The sequence below is a fragment of the Pseudoliparis swirei genome, chromosome 8, assembly GCF_029220125.1.
Source record: "Pseudoliparis swirei isolate HS2019 ecotype Mariana Trench chromosome 8, NWPU_hadal_v1, whole genome shotgun sequence".
Taxonomy (NCBI): domain Eukaryota; kingdom Metazoa; phylum Chordata; class Actinopteri; order Perciformes; family Liparidae; genus Pseudoliparis; species Pseudoliparis swirei.
Window position 1 is genome coordinate 17,414,361 of NC_079395.1, and position 17,024 is coordinate 17,431,384.

Genomic DNA, 17,024 nt, shown 5'->3' on the forward strand with positions numbered 1-17,024 from the left:
ACGGCACATAATTAATCATCGCCCCCCGTCTCCCCCTGTAGGAACCGCATGGAGTCCTTGCCAGACTGGCTGTGGGAAGCAAAGAAACTGGAGGTTCTGGACATGAGCCACAACCTCATCACCGAGCTCCCGGCGCGGTGAGTCTCTCTCTCTCAGCAAATGTGTCCGTTAGCCTGTCAGTGGAGTACAGTGTCCTCCCTGCCCTTTGCCAGACAGCCATCTATCCCCCACAGAGCCTCATAAATCACACAGATAGCCTGTGACCTCCATCCATTATCTTCCTCTTTGAGAAGGTCGGACGCTGCTCACTTCCTCCTCTTCTTTCCGCCTCGCGTTCGATCTCGTCCTCCTCCTCCTCCCTCTGCTTTTCCGCTCCTCCTCCGGTGCTCCTCATTGTCCTCGGATTTATTTTTTGCCCAATAAGTGTCATGGTGATTAATTTCAGCTGGAGTCGCCGCTATTTTCAGTTTCCGCATCATCATCATCCTCGGCGCCTCACTATCCTCCTCGTGATCACGACGGCCTCGGTCGGCGGTCCGCGGGTCGACGTGCGTCCACCGGGTCTGCATGCTCTTCCTCCTGATGTTCTCGCGCTGACCCGACCGCCTGTGTACCCCTCACGCCCGCAGGTTGTTTTGCAGCAACAGTCTGAGGAAGCTGAGTGCAGGACACAACCAGTTGCAGAGGCTTCCTGAAAGAGTGGAGCGCCCTCTGCTGGAGGTTTTGGACATTCAGCACAATCAACTGGTGGAGCTGCCCTACAACCTGTTCCTCAAATCAGACAGGTAGCGTTAACCACCAGCTGGAAGGGAGTCGTTGTTTATCAGACGGTACACCGAGAAGATTTAACAACGAGGGGAAGAAAGAAGACGAAGGACAGACATTATTATTCGGATTGTAATCGAGGACGAGATGCCCAAAGGGCGAGGATGACACACGCATATAAAACATGCAACCAGGACCCGGTCGGGGGGGTGAAGTAGAAATGTAGACGTTTGTAATTAAAGTGACGTGTCGGTATTTGTTGACATCCCCGTCTGAAGGAGCACCAACACGAGTCTGTACTTTGACTTTCAGCTTGCGGAGCGTCAACGCGTCGGCCAATAAGCTGGAGCACCTGCCGCCGTCCAGCCTATCAGAGGAGAGCCACAGCATCCTGCAGGAACTCTACCTGACCAACAACCGGCTGACGGACAAGTGTGTCCCCATGCTGACGGGCCACACACACCTCCGTGTGCTGCACATGGCCTACAACCATCTGCAGACCTTCCCGGCCAGGTAGAGAGCCATAAGTCACTGACGGCTATTTGTGATTAATCTGTTGATTATCTAGTCTGATGGTGATGTCATTCACATACGCTGCACCTGGAAATAACCAGAGGCACATTCATAATGTTTATGTTTGCTGTGAAATGGTCTTCATACGACTTCTTTGGCATGTGTACTTATTGGCCAACAAATGCACCGACACCTATAAATTGGTGATTCCATAACTGGCCGATACGTAGCCTCACATTTAATTAGATGATACAATAGAGCTATACATCTATCATTTCCTTCAGTCCAGGAGCCAAAGAGACTCTATTTACAAGGATTTAAAGATTGAATAAGGTTTTCCTTAATAAATACAAAGTCGTTTATTTATTTTCTGTTTGAGTTCTTCATCCTCGACTCGATGCTTTCCCCATCCTTCAGTAAAATGGCCAAGCTGGAGGAGCTGGAGGAGGTGGACCTGAGTGGAAACATGCTGAAGACGGTGCCAACCACCATCATGAATTGCCGGCGGATGCACACACTCATCGCCCACTCCAACGCCATCGAGGTCTTCCCCGAGGTCATGCAGCTGATGGAGATGAAAGTAAGACGGGAGCGATGCATCGTATTATATCTGCTCGTCTTCATGTGCGTATGAGAGGCTCGAACTGTGTGTGTGTGTGTGACATGAGCGCCTCTTCCTCTGTCGCCAGTGTGTGGATCTGAGCTGCAATGAGCTGAGTGACATCACGCTGCCAGAGAACCTGCCCCCCAAGCTTCAGGAGCTGGACCTGACTGGAAACCCTCGTCTCAACCTGGACCACAAGACCCTCGAGCAGCTCAAGTGCGTCACTGTTGCTTTAATATAAACCGAGAGTGTATCAGGGTTCGTACGATCATGGAAAACCTGGAAAAGTCATGGAATTTTAAAATGGTCATTTCCAGGCCTGGAAAAGTCATGGAAAAAACTCAAATCACAAAAGTTTTGGAAAAGTCATGGAAATTTGTTATATTCACTTGTTCATTTACGCCGAGTTTAAAATAATTCATATGTTTTTGAAAAGAAGACTCAAATTATAAGCCGGCATATGCCAAATCCAAACCGATGGGTTTGCACATAAAGGATAATAGTTTGATTAAAAGAATAAACATTTATATAAGTGTTTCTAAGAATAAACATGTATTGTAATGTTTATTCTTTTAATCAAACTATTGTCTCTCATCCATTTGTTTCATTTCAGGTATATTGTATGCTTTGTAATTCTCATTGTTTGAATACTACATTTTCAAAAAGTTTTCATGTACACACCGAGATTTCAGTTTGGTCATGGAAATTTGGTTTAAAGTCCTGGAAAAGTCCTGGAATTCCATTGGTCCACATGTGTACGAACCCTGGTGTATATTATATTCATCTTTGCTCTTCCGGTGTGTATGTATTGCTGTTGTGATGATCCAGTTTCATCTTTTATTCAAACCGTCCTTTTACAATGGAATCCACCATGTATGAAGACGGATGGATTTGAACTCATTCTTGACGTAACACATCTTTACAGTGAATGTCATCCATCTCCTGTGTGATTGTTCTTCCAGTAATATCCGCTGCTTCCGCATCGATCCGCCTCCGACCTTCTCGTCCAGCGAGGCCTCTGGGGGCCCCGCTGTGTGGAGTCACGGGTACACGGAGGCCTCGGGCGTCAAGAACAAGTGAGTTCGGCTCAGTCGATGCTGACGAAAAACACAACCGCCATCGCACTGACGCATCACTAATCCGAGGCCCCCTGTGGAGAAAGCACATTGTTAAAGCTAAAAATGAACCAGAGGAGGCCTTGTTGCCATGGTTATTGATGAGCGGGGTCGTGCGTGGCCAGCATGTGAGGAGCAGAGGCGTTTTGAAGCTCTCGCTGCTGCCGCCCGCCTCACCCCGACCCTCCTCTCCCCAGACTGTGCGTCGCGGCGCTGACGGTCAACAGTTTCTGCGGGAGTCGCGAGGCTCTGTACGGCGTGTTCGACGGCGACCGCAACGTGGAGGTGCCCTACCTGTTGCAGTGCACCATGAACGACGTGTTGGCGGAGGAGCTGCACAAGACCAAGAGAGAGGAGGACTACATGACCAACACCTTCCTCGTCATGCAGAGGTACGCGGCGTACATCGTCTGGAGTCCAGTCTGCGGGGCGAAGGGATCGAGAGCAGAAACTGCCCCGAAGAAATATGACGATGCCCCTGATGTCACTAGGAGAGGGTTGCAAAAAAAAATCCACCATAATTTGGATAATTTAATAGCGTTTTGTTCCGTTTTGTCTTTCCTATTTGTTTTATAAAAACACAAAGAAACTAGAATGGGCACTCGGTAGAGCGCATACCTTCGCTATCACAAGATTGGGCATTGAATTATGAACATGTTGGCATTAGTTGCATGCCAATTGGATACAAATTGACCGTGCTATGGTAAAAAGAAAATGTTGACCTTTTCATGACATTGACCTTTGACCCGATCGATCCCAAAATCGAATCAAATGGTCCCCGGATAATAACCAATCATCCCACCAAATTTCATGCGATTCGGTTTAATACTTTTTGAGTTATGCGAGGAACACGCTTACAAATAAATAAATAAATACACGGCGATCAAAACATTACCTTCCGCATTTTCAATGCGAAGGTAATAAGTTATAATTGTTAATAGTTTAATGTAATAATAAATAACTACAAAGAAATACAAATATAATGTAATATTATTGTCTGATTTATGTTTTCTGAAAACACTTTGAATCTGTAGACTACTGCCTGAAATCTTATTTATGCCATTTTTATGACAATTGCTCATATACTGTAAGCCTGAATAAGCACATTTATTATTTTTGAACAAAGGTTAAATGTTATTTCTTTTTAAATGCTGTGGGGGAAACAATTGGCCCCAAAGAAAGATGTAAATTTCCTTCTCTTCTTGAGACGTTTTATATATTCACTCCGCCCCCTCTTCCTTTTCCCGCCAAAGGAAACTGGGAACCGCGGGGCAGAAACTGGGCGGCTCGGCGGTCCTGTGCCACCTCCGCCACGACCCCACCGACCCCGGCGGCTGCTTCACGCTCACGGCGGCCAACGTGGGCAAGTGCAAGGCCATCCTGTGCCGCGACGGGAAGCCTCTGGCGCTGTCGCTGCTTCAGAACGTGGGCCTGGAGGAGGAATACCGCCGGGTCCGGCAGCACCGGGCCATCATCACCGAGGTAGAGGCCCTCGAACACGCCATTAAAAAAAAAAAAAAAACGTGCCGCACGTGAGGGCCGTGTTGATGCCCGTGCTCTGTTCCGCAGGACAACAAGGTGAACGGCGTGACGGACTCCACGCGGATCATGGGCTACTCCTTCCTCTACCCCTCCGTCATCCCGTGTCCCTACGTGCAGACGGTCACGCTCACGCCCCGGGACGAGTTCTTCATCCTGGGTAGCCGGGGCCTCTGGGACGCCGTGTCCCCCGCCGAGGCCGTGGAGGCGGTGCGGAACGTCCCCGACGGCCTGGCCGCCGCCAAGAAGCTGTGCACGCTGGCGCAGGGCTACGGCTGCACGGACAGCCTGAGCGCCGTCGTGGTGCAGCTCAGCGTGAGCGAGGACCGCTGCTCCTGCTGCTGCTCCGAGGCGCCGCAGCCGCCCGCCAGCCCCGGCTCGGGCCCCTACCCGCCGCCGTCGTCGTCCTCCGCCGCCGCCAAGGAGCGGCGCTCGGACGGCTCGCTCCCCGTGCCGCCTTCCTCCTGCAGCGAGATCAGCAGCGAGATCAGCACCAGCGAGATGAGCAGCGAGGTGGGCTCCACGGCGTCGTCCGACGAGCCGCCGCAGAGCTCCCTGGTGCTGCCGCACGAGCAGGCCCACCACCCGCACCTCCACCCGCAGCCCCACCCGCTGTCCCCGCAGCAGCAGCAGCAGCAGCAGGCGCACGCCGCCACCCAGCCCTGCCAGTACCTGTTCCCGGGTGCAGAGCTGCCCTCTGCCCGCAGCTGCTGTGCCCTCCACCCCGCCTGCCTCGCCGGCTCCATCCAGCGGCAGCTGTCCAGCGCCACCTTCTCCAGCGCCCTGTCCGACAACGGGCTGGACAGCGAGGACGAGGAGCCCATCGCCGGGGTTTTCTCCAACGGCAGCCGAGTGGAAGTCGAGGCGGACGTCCACTGCCTCAAAGCAGAGTCCTCCTCCTCCTCTTCCTCCTCCTCTTCCTCGTCGCCCCAAACGTCATTACCCTCCTCTTCCAGCCAGGAGCAAACCGCGCCGACTCTCCCGCCGCCCCCGCCGCCGGCGTGCACCCCGGAGCCCCCCCCGGAGGAAGGCCTCGACGTGATCCCCGGGGAGGGCGACAACGGGCTGGAGAGAGACGAGTCCTGGCAGTCGCTCGGAGCAGGAGGCGCGGATGGGGAGAAGTCGGCGGGCAAGAGGAGAGCCAACGGATCGGTGGCGCTCCAGGAGAAGAGTCACAACCTGATCGAGGTGGCGGCCGACGCCCCGTCCAAGAAGCCCGGGGGCTACTTCACCGCTCCGGCGCAGCCCGACCCCGACGACCAGTTCATCATCCCGCCGGAGCTGGAGGAGGAGGTGAAGGAGATCATGAAGCAGCATCAGCAGAAGCAGCAGAAGCCGGCCGGCGCCGACCAGCCGACAGACTACTACGACACCCCTCTCTGAACACCTCCACCACCTCCTCCACCTCCTCACCTCCACCCCCCCCCCCTCACCCCCCCAGCTGCAGCGTGCACTGAAGCCGACGACCGTCGACCGAACCCGTTTAGATTTTTCTCCGTACGTGGACACGACCGGACGAGCGTCCCGAAGAAGGCTGGAGAACGCACATGAAGAAGAGTCGCGTCAAACGAAGAACCACACGCCGTCACGTGACCCACAGAAGAACCACACGCCGTCACGTGACCCTTAGAAGAACCACACGCCGTCACGTGACCCACAGAAGAACCACACGCCGTCACGTAACCCTCAGAAGAACCACACGCCGTCACGTGACCCACAGAAGAACCACGCGCCGTCACGTGACCCTCAGAAGAACCACACACCGTCACGTGACCCTCAGAAGAACCACACGCCGTCATGTAACCCTCAGAAGAACCACACACCGTCACGTGACCCACAGAAGAACCACACGCCGTCATGTAACCCTCAGAAGAACCACGCGCCGTCACGTGACCCTCAGAAGAACCACACGCCGTCACGTGACCCACAGAAGAACCACACGCCGTCACGTAACCCTCAGAAGAACCACACGCCGTCACGTGACCCTCAGAAGAACCACACGCCGTCACGTGACCCACAGAAGAACCACACGCCGTCACGTGACCCACCCACAAGCAAACGAGCCCTTTAATGACCCTCCTCACTGACGGAGGAACCGTGTTTTTACATTAGCCAACCAGCGGAGGGCATCGACTCTCGTCTCTTTGCAATAGCGTTAGCTCGCCACCACGCCGGTTCGGACGGCTCCGTGGTCCGTTTGCTTTGTTTTGTAAGAACTTACCATATCTTTAAATGTGAAAGCAGTGAAGTTGCTGAAAGAACTTTTTTTTTTTAAACGGAGACTCGTAATCTTTGTCCGCTCGGTGGACTCCGTCGCTCCGCCGTGACGCCGCCACACGTAGCCGCCGTAGGTCGGGCTCTTAAATACTGTTTCAGTACATCGTGGCTCTCCGCCTGTGAAAATGGCATAGAATTTTTTTGTAGGAATTTTAAATACTAACTCCTAGGAGTTGCATACTCTTTACGGTGACTCCGTCACTTTCTACTAATCTTCTCTGAGAGAAAAGGTGATTTTTGTTTTGTTTTTGTTTGTCAATGATTGTAAATAAGAGAAATATTGTATACGGATGCTTTTAAAGGAACTACGTACCTGTGTCGGTGAAGGTTTTCATGAAGGGGAGGAGGACGTGAGGTTCACCAAGAGTTTGCTGTTATGCGGCTGTCACCCCCCCCCACCCCCACCCCCTTTATCTTACATCGTTGACCCACACACACACACACACACACACACACACGTAGAAATGTATTTGTGCAATTACAGGTAACAAACCCTAACATTCATGCACTATACCTGCCTCTAGTTGCCATGGTTTGCTCCACGTTGTTTGATTGTGATGTCTTGTCGTCATCACTGTCTCTAATGAACACTAATAAACGGATCTTTGCATGCACAGTTGCATGCACGCACACACGCATAATACTAGTCCCGCCTCCCTCCTACAGTAACTTATCACCGGCATGACTGTCAAGTTCAGTAAGACAAACAAATATATCCACATGGAAAAGAGACAACACAGATGTTCCTGTCTTTGGTATAATAAATTTTAAATTTGTGAATATAAGTCATGCGGTTTGAATTTGTATTTTTAATGTGAAAACATTTCAACAAGACTTCAGAATTTCACCTTTTTATTTACATTAATATTATTATTTTGCTCTCGTGTGTTTACGTTGATTGAGCAGAAGGAGGCGTTCTCATCTCGAGTACGGGGTCGCCTTGCATCTTTAAATCCAGAACCTGCTTTCAAAGATATTTTCAGAAATGTATCAAAAAGAGTTTTTTTTACTTAGTCATTTTTTTTCCTTTTTCTTCTGTTCACCAAGTTTACTTGGTTGCGCTCACGTTCTCCATGACAACGCTGATGTCATGACTGCGTTTCTTATACTTCTTCTTGAGGCAGTAGACACTGAGGCCCGTCACCAGCAGCATCCCTCCCAGGACGGACAGCGAGGAGGCGAGGGCCAGGGTGGTGCTGTCCGAGGTGGAGCCCTTGTACTGGCAGCTGCTCCCGTAGTACCACCAGTCATCACCCACCTCGCACCTGGAGGGCACAGAGGAAGAGGTTGAGACAGAGAAAGGTAGTAAAGGGCATTTAAAGGTCATGCCAGCATCATACATAACATACAAAAGTTTGGGGTCACCCAGACAATTTTGTGTTTTCCATGAAAACTCACTTATTTTCAAGTGAATAGAAAATATAGTCAAGACATTCACAAGGTTAGAAATAATGATTTTTATTTGAAATATTAATGTTCTTTAAACTTGTAGCTCAAAGGAAGGCCCGTGTTATAGCTTCTCTCACCAACATAACTGTTTTCAGCTGCGCTCACATAAAAAGGGTTTTCTACCCCTCCGTTAGTCTTCTAACACAATGTACCATTAGAACACAGGAGATGGGCCTCTTTACACCTTTGTAGAGATTTCATTAAACACCAGAGAAGTCATTTACCACATTAACTATGTAGAGTGTATTTATGATTAAAATAATCTTATCTTCATTTTAAAAAAGTGCTTTTCATTGAAAAATAAGGACATTTCTATGACTTGAACGGCAGCTCTGAGGCCTGAGCGTCTCAGGCTGAGCCCCGCTGCCCTCCGGATGAACATCAGCTGCTTCTTTTTATTATTTTATTTAATGTTATATACAAATATACAGTAAATTTGGGAGAGTGCACACATACACAGAATAAAACCCACATCAGATGTAAAGGGGGGCTTGAGAGGTCGGTGGGACTTCGCAGCTAGAGCAACTTTAGACGGTCGTTTATTCATTATCCAAATGTTTTTTAAGGGTTTCATGTATCTCACCAACTTGTCCGAGTTGAATGACAATTTTTTTAATGAAGGCGAAGGGAAAAAGAGATTATTTCTATGACAACGATGTTGTGATATCCACTCCTGAGTTGAAGCAACCAGCACTGAGGGCGTTTTGCTTTTTTTTTACGGCCTGTTATTAAAATGCCAAACAGGTTTTCATCTGGACAATCTAAGTTTCGTTGGGCTCACCTGCAGGCGGCCTTCCCCTCATCCACCACGCAGACTCCGGCGTTCAGACATTGCACATCGAGGCAGGCACCGGAGGGCCCGGTGGTGCCGGGTCCGTGGGTCGTGGTGCCGGGCGGCCGGGTCGTGGCGGGCAGAGGCTGAGTGACGGTCAGATGAGACACGTCTGAAGAGGGGGAGCAGAGAGAAGAGCGGTGGAATGGAAGTGGAGGAGTGGTGACTGATGGATAAAGCATCTCTGGTGTACATGGCCCAACACATGTGGCGTTCAGGTACCAGCGATGGGTATGGGGCATACTAACGGTGTCGGAAATACACGAGAGCAAAACTGCCCCCAAGAAATATGTTGCCCCTGATACCACGAGGAGAGGCAACAAAACCCCTATAATTTACTCTAATAATGATGATAATTTAATATCATTTAGTTGTTGTTCTGCTGTGTGTGTCATATCTGTATTGTCGCTACTAGGTAGGTACACACAAAAAATCAAGAATTTGTAATTATAAAAAATAAAAAAAATCTAATTGTAAAAAAATGTAATAACAATAAACAACCACAAAGCAATAAGAATAACATTGAATTAAAACACTTTGAATCCGTAGACTACTGCTTAAGTCTTATTATGGCCTAATAGTCTTGTTATGGCCTAATAGTCTAATTATTGCCTAATAGTCTTATTATTGCATAATAGTCTTGTTATGGCCTAATAGTCTTATTATGGCCTAATAATCTTATTATTGCATCGTAGTCTTATTATGGCCTAATAGTCTTGTTATTGCATAATAGTCTTATCATTGCCAAATACTTAGTCTTATTATTGCCCGTTTTATGACAATTGCTCATATACTGTGAGCCTAAATAAGTATATTTATTATTTTTGAACAAAGGTTAAACTTTATTTCACAAATTTATTTTTAAATGCTTCTGGAATTTAGTCAGTGGGGGGAAAAAAATGCCCCTTAAATAATATGTAAATGTCCTCTTCTGCATACTAATATATCCACAAGTGATGTTTGACAGGATGTCATGTCAAGATGAATTCACCGATGTCAGAACATTTCTTTCTCCGCTCCGCGTCGCGCTCCGCAGCTGAAGATCTGTGTGTTTACCTTCCATGGTGAGGAGGAAGATGGCGTCTCCTCCCTTAATGAAGTCCCTGCTCTTGGCCCGGAGGCGGGTGAGATACACGGCGGTGCCGGCGCCCGGCCCTCGGAAAAACGTGTTCCCGTCTTGCGTGACCTCGACGCCGACCTTGCGGGGGTCGTCCCAGAAGAAGCTGTCCGAGCCTGCGGGATGAGGAGAGGGGGGCGCGGCGGCGTCAAGACGAGTTTATCAACGCGGAGAATAATCGGCGAGGGAGTCGCTCCACCTGCCGCCTTCATGTCGGGGTCGGTGGTGACGCTGCGCTGGTTGGACATGCGCTTCTGGATGTGTGGGTGCTGGTCCATCATCGTCATGGTGATCTGTTTCCAGGGGCACGGCCATTTCTGCCCGGCGTCCCCTTCGGTGGCCGTCAGGTGGGCGTAGGCCGACAGCTCGTCGGGGTACCCCGCCTTCCCGCCGGGGTACAGCTCCATCTGGAAGGAGTAGCCCTCCCCGGAGCGGAACGGGGGGCTGAAGATGGACGTGTCGGCGGCGGCTTCTTCCATCACCCGACTGAAGTTGTTCACACGCCACATAAAATCCGGGCAGGCGGTCTCGGAGAGGTTGATGTCGTCCAGCGACAGGCCCCCCGCCGCCGCCGCTCCGGGACCCCCTTTGGTCCCCTGGAAAACTACGCGGAATTTCGTGTTGACGTTTAGACTCACGTGGTGCAGCTGCCACTGCTCCTCGTGGAAGCCTGGCGGGGGGAAAAAACATGGACGTTAATGAGCGGGAATGGCGAGATTTTAGACTGAAAACACATTTTTTCCGACTATCTGGATTAAAACACAGATTAGCACTTCAGTGGCTCTTAAATAGCTCTTATTATGGTACTTTTGTAGTTCGACTGTTGAGGAAATGTTACTTCCTGTATTCTTGTTCTTAGTTTGTACTCTAGGTTGATGCACTTATTGTAAGTCGCTTTGGATAAAAGCGTCTGATAAATGACATGTAATGTAATGTAATTTTACAAGCAGAACTCAGATGAGTCGTAGAGCTTAATGACCGTCACCATGGAGACTCTTCACGATGCGCAGCTTCCCGTCGGGGTTCGCGGCGTCGTATTCCCTGACGTAGATGTCCAGCGAGTTGGTCGGGCCGCCGCTGTTGTAGTAGAAGAACTGCAGACACTGGAACCCTCGTTTGGGGTAAAGGAGCCGGCTCTCCAGCGCGGCGGTGGCCTTCACGGCCGCCGTGCCGGTGTTGAAGTGCATGAAATACCCTGAGCCTAGAGGTCAGGAGGTCACCTGGTTAATATCGTCAATAATTAAGCACCATTGAAATGCTGAGTGGGCGATAAGAGAGGCGGCAAAGGCCAAACGAGCGGAATGATTACAAGGGAGGCTCACATGTTTATCTGAAAAACAACCTTAACTTTTAGTATGAACAGAGCCCGGGTCCCCCACTGACCCTCATGAACAGAGCCCGGTCCCCCACTGACCCTCATGAACAGAGCCCGGTCCCCCACTGACACTCATGAACAGAGCCCGGTCCCCCACTGGCCCTCATGAACAGAGCCCGGGTCCCCCACTGACACTCATGAACAGAGCCCGGGTCCCCCACTGACACTCATGAACAGAGCCCGGGTCCCCCACTGACACTCATGAACAGAGCCCGGTCGCCCACTGACCCTCATGAACAGAGCCCGGGTCCCCCACTGACCCTCATGAACAGAGCCCAGGTCCCCCACTGACCCTCGTGAACAGAGCCCGGGTCCCCCACTGACCCTCATGAACAGAGCCCGGGTCCCCCACTGACCCTCATGAACTGAGCCCGGGTCCCCCACTGACCCTCATGAACAGAGCTTGTGTCCCCCACTGACCCTCCTGAACAGAGCCCGGTCCCCACTGACCCTCATGAACTGAGCCCGGGTCCCCCACTGACCCTCGTGAACAGAGCTTGTGTCCCCCACTGACCCTCGTGAACAGAGCCCGGGTCCCCCACTGACCCTCGTGAACAGAGCCCGGGTCCCCCACTGACCCTCATGAACAGAGCCCGGGTCCCCCACTGACCCTCATGAACAGAGCCCGGGTCCCCCACTGACACTCATGAACAGATTTATTTGATTTTTATAATCTTATATGTTGACTGTTGATTGATTTTCATTGTTGTTGTTTTTTTCGTCCGTCTAATTCACACACCAGTCGCCAAGTCAAATTCTTCGTGTGTCCAACACTCTTGGCTAATGTTTTCCGATTCTGAAACTAATTTTAAATGTGCATGTGGGCGTCTGTTGTTTTCAGACCGACACGTGAACTCCTCCTTCAGCGCTGCGCTTCTGCTCCACCCGTCATGCGCCGGTGTCTCACCGGTGCATTTGCCCATGTTGGAGTAGTCGGTGCTGGGCCCTCCGTCGGCTCTGGAGACCCTGACCCAGTCGGCCGTGTCGTCCGGTCCCTGGATCATCCCGCAAATGTTCTCACGCTCAAAGTCACAGGAGTCCAGGAAGGTGCTGCCCTGGGCTGGGAGACGTTAACACGCGTTACACCGGGTCGCACTTTGAGCCGCTGTAAACCGACCGGCTGCAGAGTCAGGACACGATCTGCTGATACACACATTTCCACGAGGAAAGAATTCAGGAGATAAACATCTTACATGACAGCTGATATCAACGACGGTGAAGACAAACAACATGTAAGCTGACACGGCGCGTCATAAAAACCCGAGTGCGGCGTGGACTCACTGCAGTTGTAGAGGCGGTGCAGCTTCAGCAGGTCGCTGTCGCTGAACTCCATGCGCTGGCCGATCACGGCGCCGAAGGCCGGGATCTTGGTGACGATGGTGGGCTCGCTGCCGTTGCGGAAGGCGTTCTTGCTGTAGTGCATCATGGAGCCGTAGTCGTAGGGCACGCCCAGAGCGCTGGAGGTGGTGTCGTTGTAGCTTTTAAAGTTATTCTCCTTACCTGTGGATCAAAACAGAAATAGAGGTGTCGTCATCATCACAGTGTCGTATTCCATCCTCCAGATGTAAGGATTGGAGGAGCGTGAAGGTCGAAGCAGCTGAGATGACAATGTGCTGCTCCTTCAGGGGACGACAATGTGCTTATCTTATCTTAATGCAGTTTGTTTATTAATTTGATTGCACAATCTTTTTATTGTGTATTGCACTTTAAACTGTTCATGTTGTGGCCTGTTATTGCCAACTAGTTTTAGTTGACTACTGAACTGCACTTTGTGACACTTTATCTATAAGTGCAATATAAACTAGAATGGGCACTCGGTAGAGCGCATACCTTCGCATTTCACAAGATTGGGCATTGAATTATGAACATTTTGGCGTTAGTTGCATGCCAATTGGATAAAAATTGACCGTGCTATGGTAAAAAGAAGATTTTGACCTTGTCATGACCTTGACCTTTGACCCCAAAATCTAATCAAATGGTCCCCGGATAATAACCAATCATCCCACCCAATTTCATGCGATTCGGTTTAATACTTTTTGTGTTATGCGAATAACACGCATACAAATAAATAAATGGCGATAAAAACATAACCTTCTGCATTTTCAATGCGAAGGTAATAATGCTTATTAAATGGGTATTAAGTGCCCTGCTGTATGAACTGTCACATAACAAACCTTATATGACTTGACGGATAAGACTCTTTAGACCCTACATGCAGTGGAGAGCTCGTAGAAATGTAAAATATAAAAGCCGCTGCACTCAAATTTAAAATCGTGGACGTATGAAGCGACGCCGTGGAGGATGTAAGTGGGGGGGGGGGAGGGGGGCAGTGTTTGACCCGGTCATGGTGTCGTCTGCAGGGCAGCAGCTCCTCACCCGCGGAGATGCGGTCCCACATGATGTTGACGTAGTCGTCGCGGTCCGCTCTGGACTGCTCGTGCCAGAAGCCCAGAGCGTGGAGGAACTCGTGCTCGATGGTGGCGATGCGGTCACAGTTACTGCCGATTGACAAGCGCTGCTTCCCAACGCGCCGGTTTCCCACCGAGGAGAAACAGCTTGGAGGAGGAGGAGAACAAACAGAAGAAGAAGAAACATTAGAACAAACAAAAAGAAGAAGAAACAAGAAACCGAACAAGAAGAAAAACAAACATAAAAAGAAGAAGAAACAGAAGAAACCGAACAAGAAAAACAAACAGAAAAAGAAGAAACGGAAGAAAACAATGAATATCACGCTGAGCACTTTTGTTGGACTTATAAAATACATAATATATATACTGTATTTGTATATATATACTGTATATATATTTAATTATCTATATGTAGTGTATATATAATTATATATATATATACTGTGTACATATATAAAGTATATATATATACTGTGTACATATATACAGTATATATAATTATATACATACTGTATATATATATACAGTGTATATATATCCAGTATATATATATATAATACATAGCTGTAGCTCAGTGGGGTAAGGCCTTTGGTTCGATCCCCGCTCTCCCCTATAGTTACAAGTCAAAGTGTCCATGAGCAAGGCACTGAACCCCCAGTTGCATCACTGCAGCCCACTGCTCCCTAATAACTAAGGATGGGTAAAATGCAGAGAATACATTTCGTTGCCTGTGTACCTGGACTCTGCAATGACAATAGATTGAATCCAATATAAATATAAATGTAAAGCATTAATACTTGAGGACGTTAAACACTCAAGGTACATATCTTCACGTGTTCTGGGATTGCTCCCCTGTTTGTCAGTTTTGGAACAATATTGCATCCAAGTTATCCGTCTTGATTAATGTTCCTGTGCCCGTCACTCTGTGTTTTGATTCTAAATGATCTGTCAGACTTTCAGCTCTCTAAATTCCAAATGCGTGCTGCATTTGCTGGACTTACAGCTGCTAAGAGAATGATTGCAACCCGTTGGAAACCACCTCATGACTTGTCTATTCGAACATGGACGCTTTCCTTTTTGGATGTTGTATATATGGAGATCTCTACAGCTCGCATAAATGGAGCATCAGAAAAGACTTTGGACACTTGGGGCAACATTGCTGACTCTTTGAAAAATATGCTATAGATGTGTGCTATCGCCCCTTACTTCTAATTGAACATGTCCTTGGTCCCTGTCAATGTTATTTGTCTGTCTGTCTGTCTCTTGTGATGTGTGTATATTTATGTCCCCCCCCCCCCCTCTTTCCTCTCTGCTTTATGGTTCTGAGAGACTCCTTTGGTCTCAGCACATTGTTTGTAATTTGAAAGGGCACCATGTGTTGGTGTTTCGCCATCCTGTGTTATTATGCTAAATAAAAACATTTGATAGACATCACAGAACAGAGTTCGTGGTTTCTTACCCGCCTCCTTTAAAGATGGAGATGTAGTTTGCCTCTCCGCTCCAGGGCTTGAAGTCGATGCAGGTCTTGAGCCGGTACTGCTCGAAGGCCTTCAGAATCACTCCTTTAGCGTTGACCTCTGCAGGCGGGTAATCAACCATGTTCAAGGTGATTAACACGTCTTCTGAACCGCCTTTGAGATTAACCCCAATGAAGTGTCACTAACGGGCCTCACACACAGGGATCAGGTCTCTGACTCACTGCAGAGCAACTGAGCCAACACCAAACACATTCACCCAGTGGGCCACATGTACAGGTTTCTACTCAAGTTTGAGGAAATGCAAGATGGAAAAGTTACACTCATCTGTATATGTTTTCATGCCTCTGCTGGTTTAATCATTGGCTTTTCTCCTCTGTTTTTGGTCCTTCAGACTAAAAATAACAACACATTGTACTTCTTGAGGTATCGCTCCCTGTCTGTGTCACATGAGTCTCTAAGTGTGATTATTATCATTGTCGATGCGTTAACATGCAGTTGGTCAAGGTGGAGCTAAGTACTGCTTTATATGAGGTGGGTGTTAACAGTTCTTGTGCTCAGTCACTTTCCACCACAAGAAGACTTTAGGTAGATTATATGAATCCATCCATGTTCCTAAAAACCACGAATGTGTGTTCCAGATGCAGGCGCTAAAGGAAACTCTTACCCAAGTCATCTTCCATGTAGTACGGGATCGTCTTCGGCCACCTGTACTCTTCCCCTATTATGGAATTACGAGTTTGCCTCTGAGGCGGTCATTAAAAGAGAGGGAGGACGGGTCAAGGTCAGGCTTCGTTCCAGGAAAGACAATTGTGCAAGGAGAAAAATTAAAAGCACGTTCAATTAACTGACCTCGTCGAGCACAATGTCCCCCTCTGCCAGATCCAGCCCTGCCTCTAGGGAGACCAAGCACAGAGGAGACGGTTGACAATGGCCACAGACTTATAATCTGGACACGTAAAATAAGTGTGCAAACCTTCATTGATGTCGAAGATGTCACGGTCCCGCCCGCCGTCCACGTCGTAGTCTGTGTGAACACAAATGTGAGGAAACTTCAAATTAAAGTATATCGGGTGTCATCTGTGGCTTAACAAACCTCATAATCACATACCCGACACCTTTGCTGTGGGCTGTAAGAAGTCAAATGTAAATGTTATCGATTTGCAAGTGTTTTAAAATTGTATTTATTTTTATCGTGCAAAGAAAATAAACCAGTTTCTCACCAGGCAAAGGGCAAATCCACACCAGAGGTTTGCAAGGAGCAGAACGAACACGCCTGAAGGTTTCCTTGCTGCCATGTCCCCTCAACGGCCCCCGGCGTGGGACAGTGCAGAAGACAGTGTGCGGAGCAGAGGCACGCATGGAATATCATGACGGGGAAGTGGATGATTGACAGAGCTGTGAAGGATCAGAGTTCTACAGCAACATGCCGCCCCCCCCGCTATCTGTAAACACATCTTTATACATGTGCAGATAAGCTGCAGAGTCAGATAAATACACAAGGCAGTTTTCTAATGTATATTTCTAAAATTATTATGCTTTTGTTTGACCTTTT

General features: G+C 49.0%; 2 protein-coding genes across 2 annotated transcripts in view; one reads left to right on the forward strand and one right to left on the reverse strand.

The window, feature by feature from the left end:
• phlpp1 (PH domain and leucine rich repeat protein phosphatase 1) overlaps positions 1 to 7,598 on the forward strand; it is a 39,377-nt gene extending 31,779 nt beyond the window's left edge. The window contains exons 9-17 of the mRNA XM_056420352.1: positions 42 to 137; positions 630 to 785; positions 1,078 to 1,278; positions 1,696 to 1,858; positions 1,968 to 2,098; positions 2,845 to 2,958; positions 3,195 to 3,389; positions 4,251 to 4,479; positions 4,567 to 7,598. Of these exons, the coding sequence (XP_056276327.1) occupies positions 42 to 137; positions 630 to 785; positions 1,078 to 1,278; positions 1,696 to 1,858; positions 1,968 to 2,098; positions 2,845 to 2,958; positions 3,195 to 3,389; positions 4,251 to 4,479; positions 4,567 to 5,919 (2,638 nt within the window). The 3' untranslated portion in view covers positions 5,920 to 7,598. The remainder of the gene's footprint in view (positions 1 to 41; positions 138 to 629; positions 786 to 1,077; positions 1,279 to 1,695; positions 1,859 to 1,967; positions 2,099 to 2,844; positions 2,959 to 3,194; positions 3,390 to 4,250; positions 4,480 to 4,566) is intronic.
• Positions 7,599 to 7,678: 80 nt separating this feature from the next.
• Positions 7,679 to 16,767, reverse strand: mep1bb (meprin A subunit beta b). The gene is made up of 14 exons (XM_056421611.1): positions 16,693 to 16,767; positions 16,581 to 16,599; positions 16,446 to 16,496; positions 16,322 to 16,365; positions 16,137 to 16,215; positions 15,454 to 15,571; positions 13,963 to 14,141; positions 12,868 to 13,086; positions 12,494 to 12,646; positions 11,197 to 11,412; positions 10,411 to 10,881; positions 10,151 to 10,327; positions 9,044 to 9,206; positions 7,679 to 8,078 (listed from the first exon to the last, which is right to left on the reverse strand). Exons 1-14 carry the CDS (start codon positions 16,765 to 16,767, stop codon positions 7,862 to 7,864), a joined length of 2,181 nt encoding a protein of 726 aa, XP_056277586.1. The 3' UTR covers positions 7,679 to 7,861.
• Between the last annotated feature and the right edge of the window lie 257 nt (positions 16,768 to 17,024).

Excerpts from the sequence above, each read along its gene's own strand:
- mep1bb (XM_056421611.1), bottom strand. The coding sequence starts at position 16,767 with ATGGCAGCAAGGAAACCTTCAGGCGTGTTCGTTCTGCTCCTTGCAAAC. Across the intron at positions 12,647-12,867 it reads GCACCGCCTCTACAACTGCA|CCCAGGGCAGCACCTTCCTG; the intron begins GTGAGTCCACGC and ends AACGTCTCCCAG. Across the intron at positions 10,328-10,410 it reads CCCCGACATGAAGGCGGCAG|GCTCGGACAGCTTCTTCTGG; the intron begins GTGGAGCGACTC and ends CTCATCCCGCAG.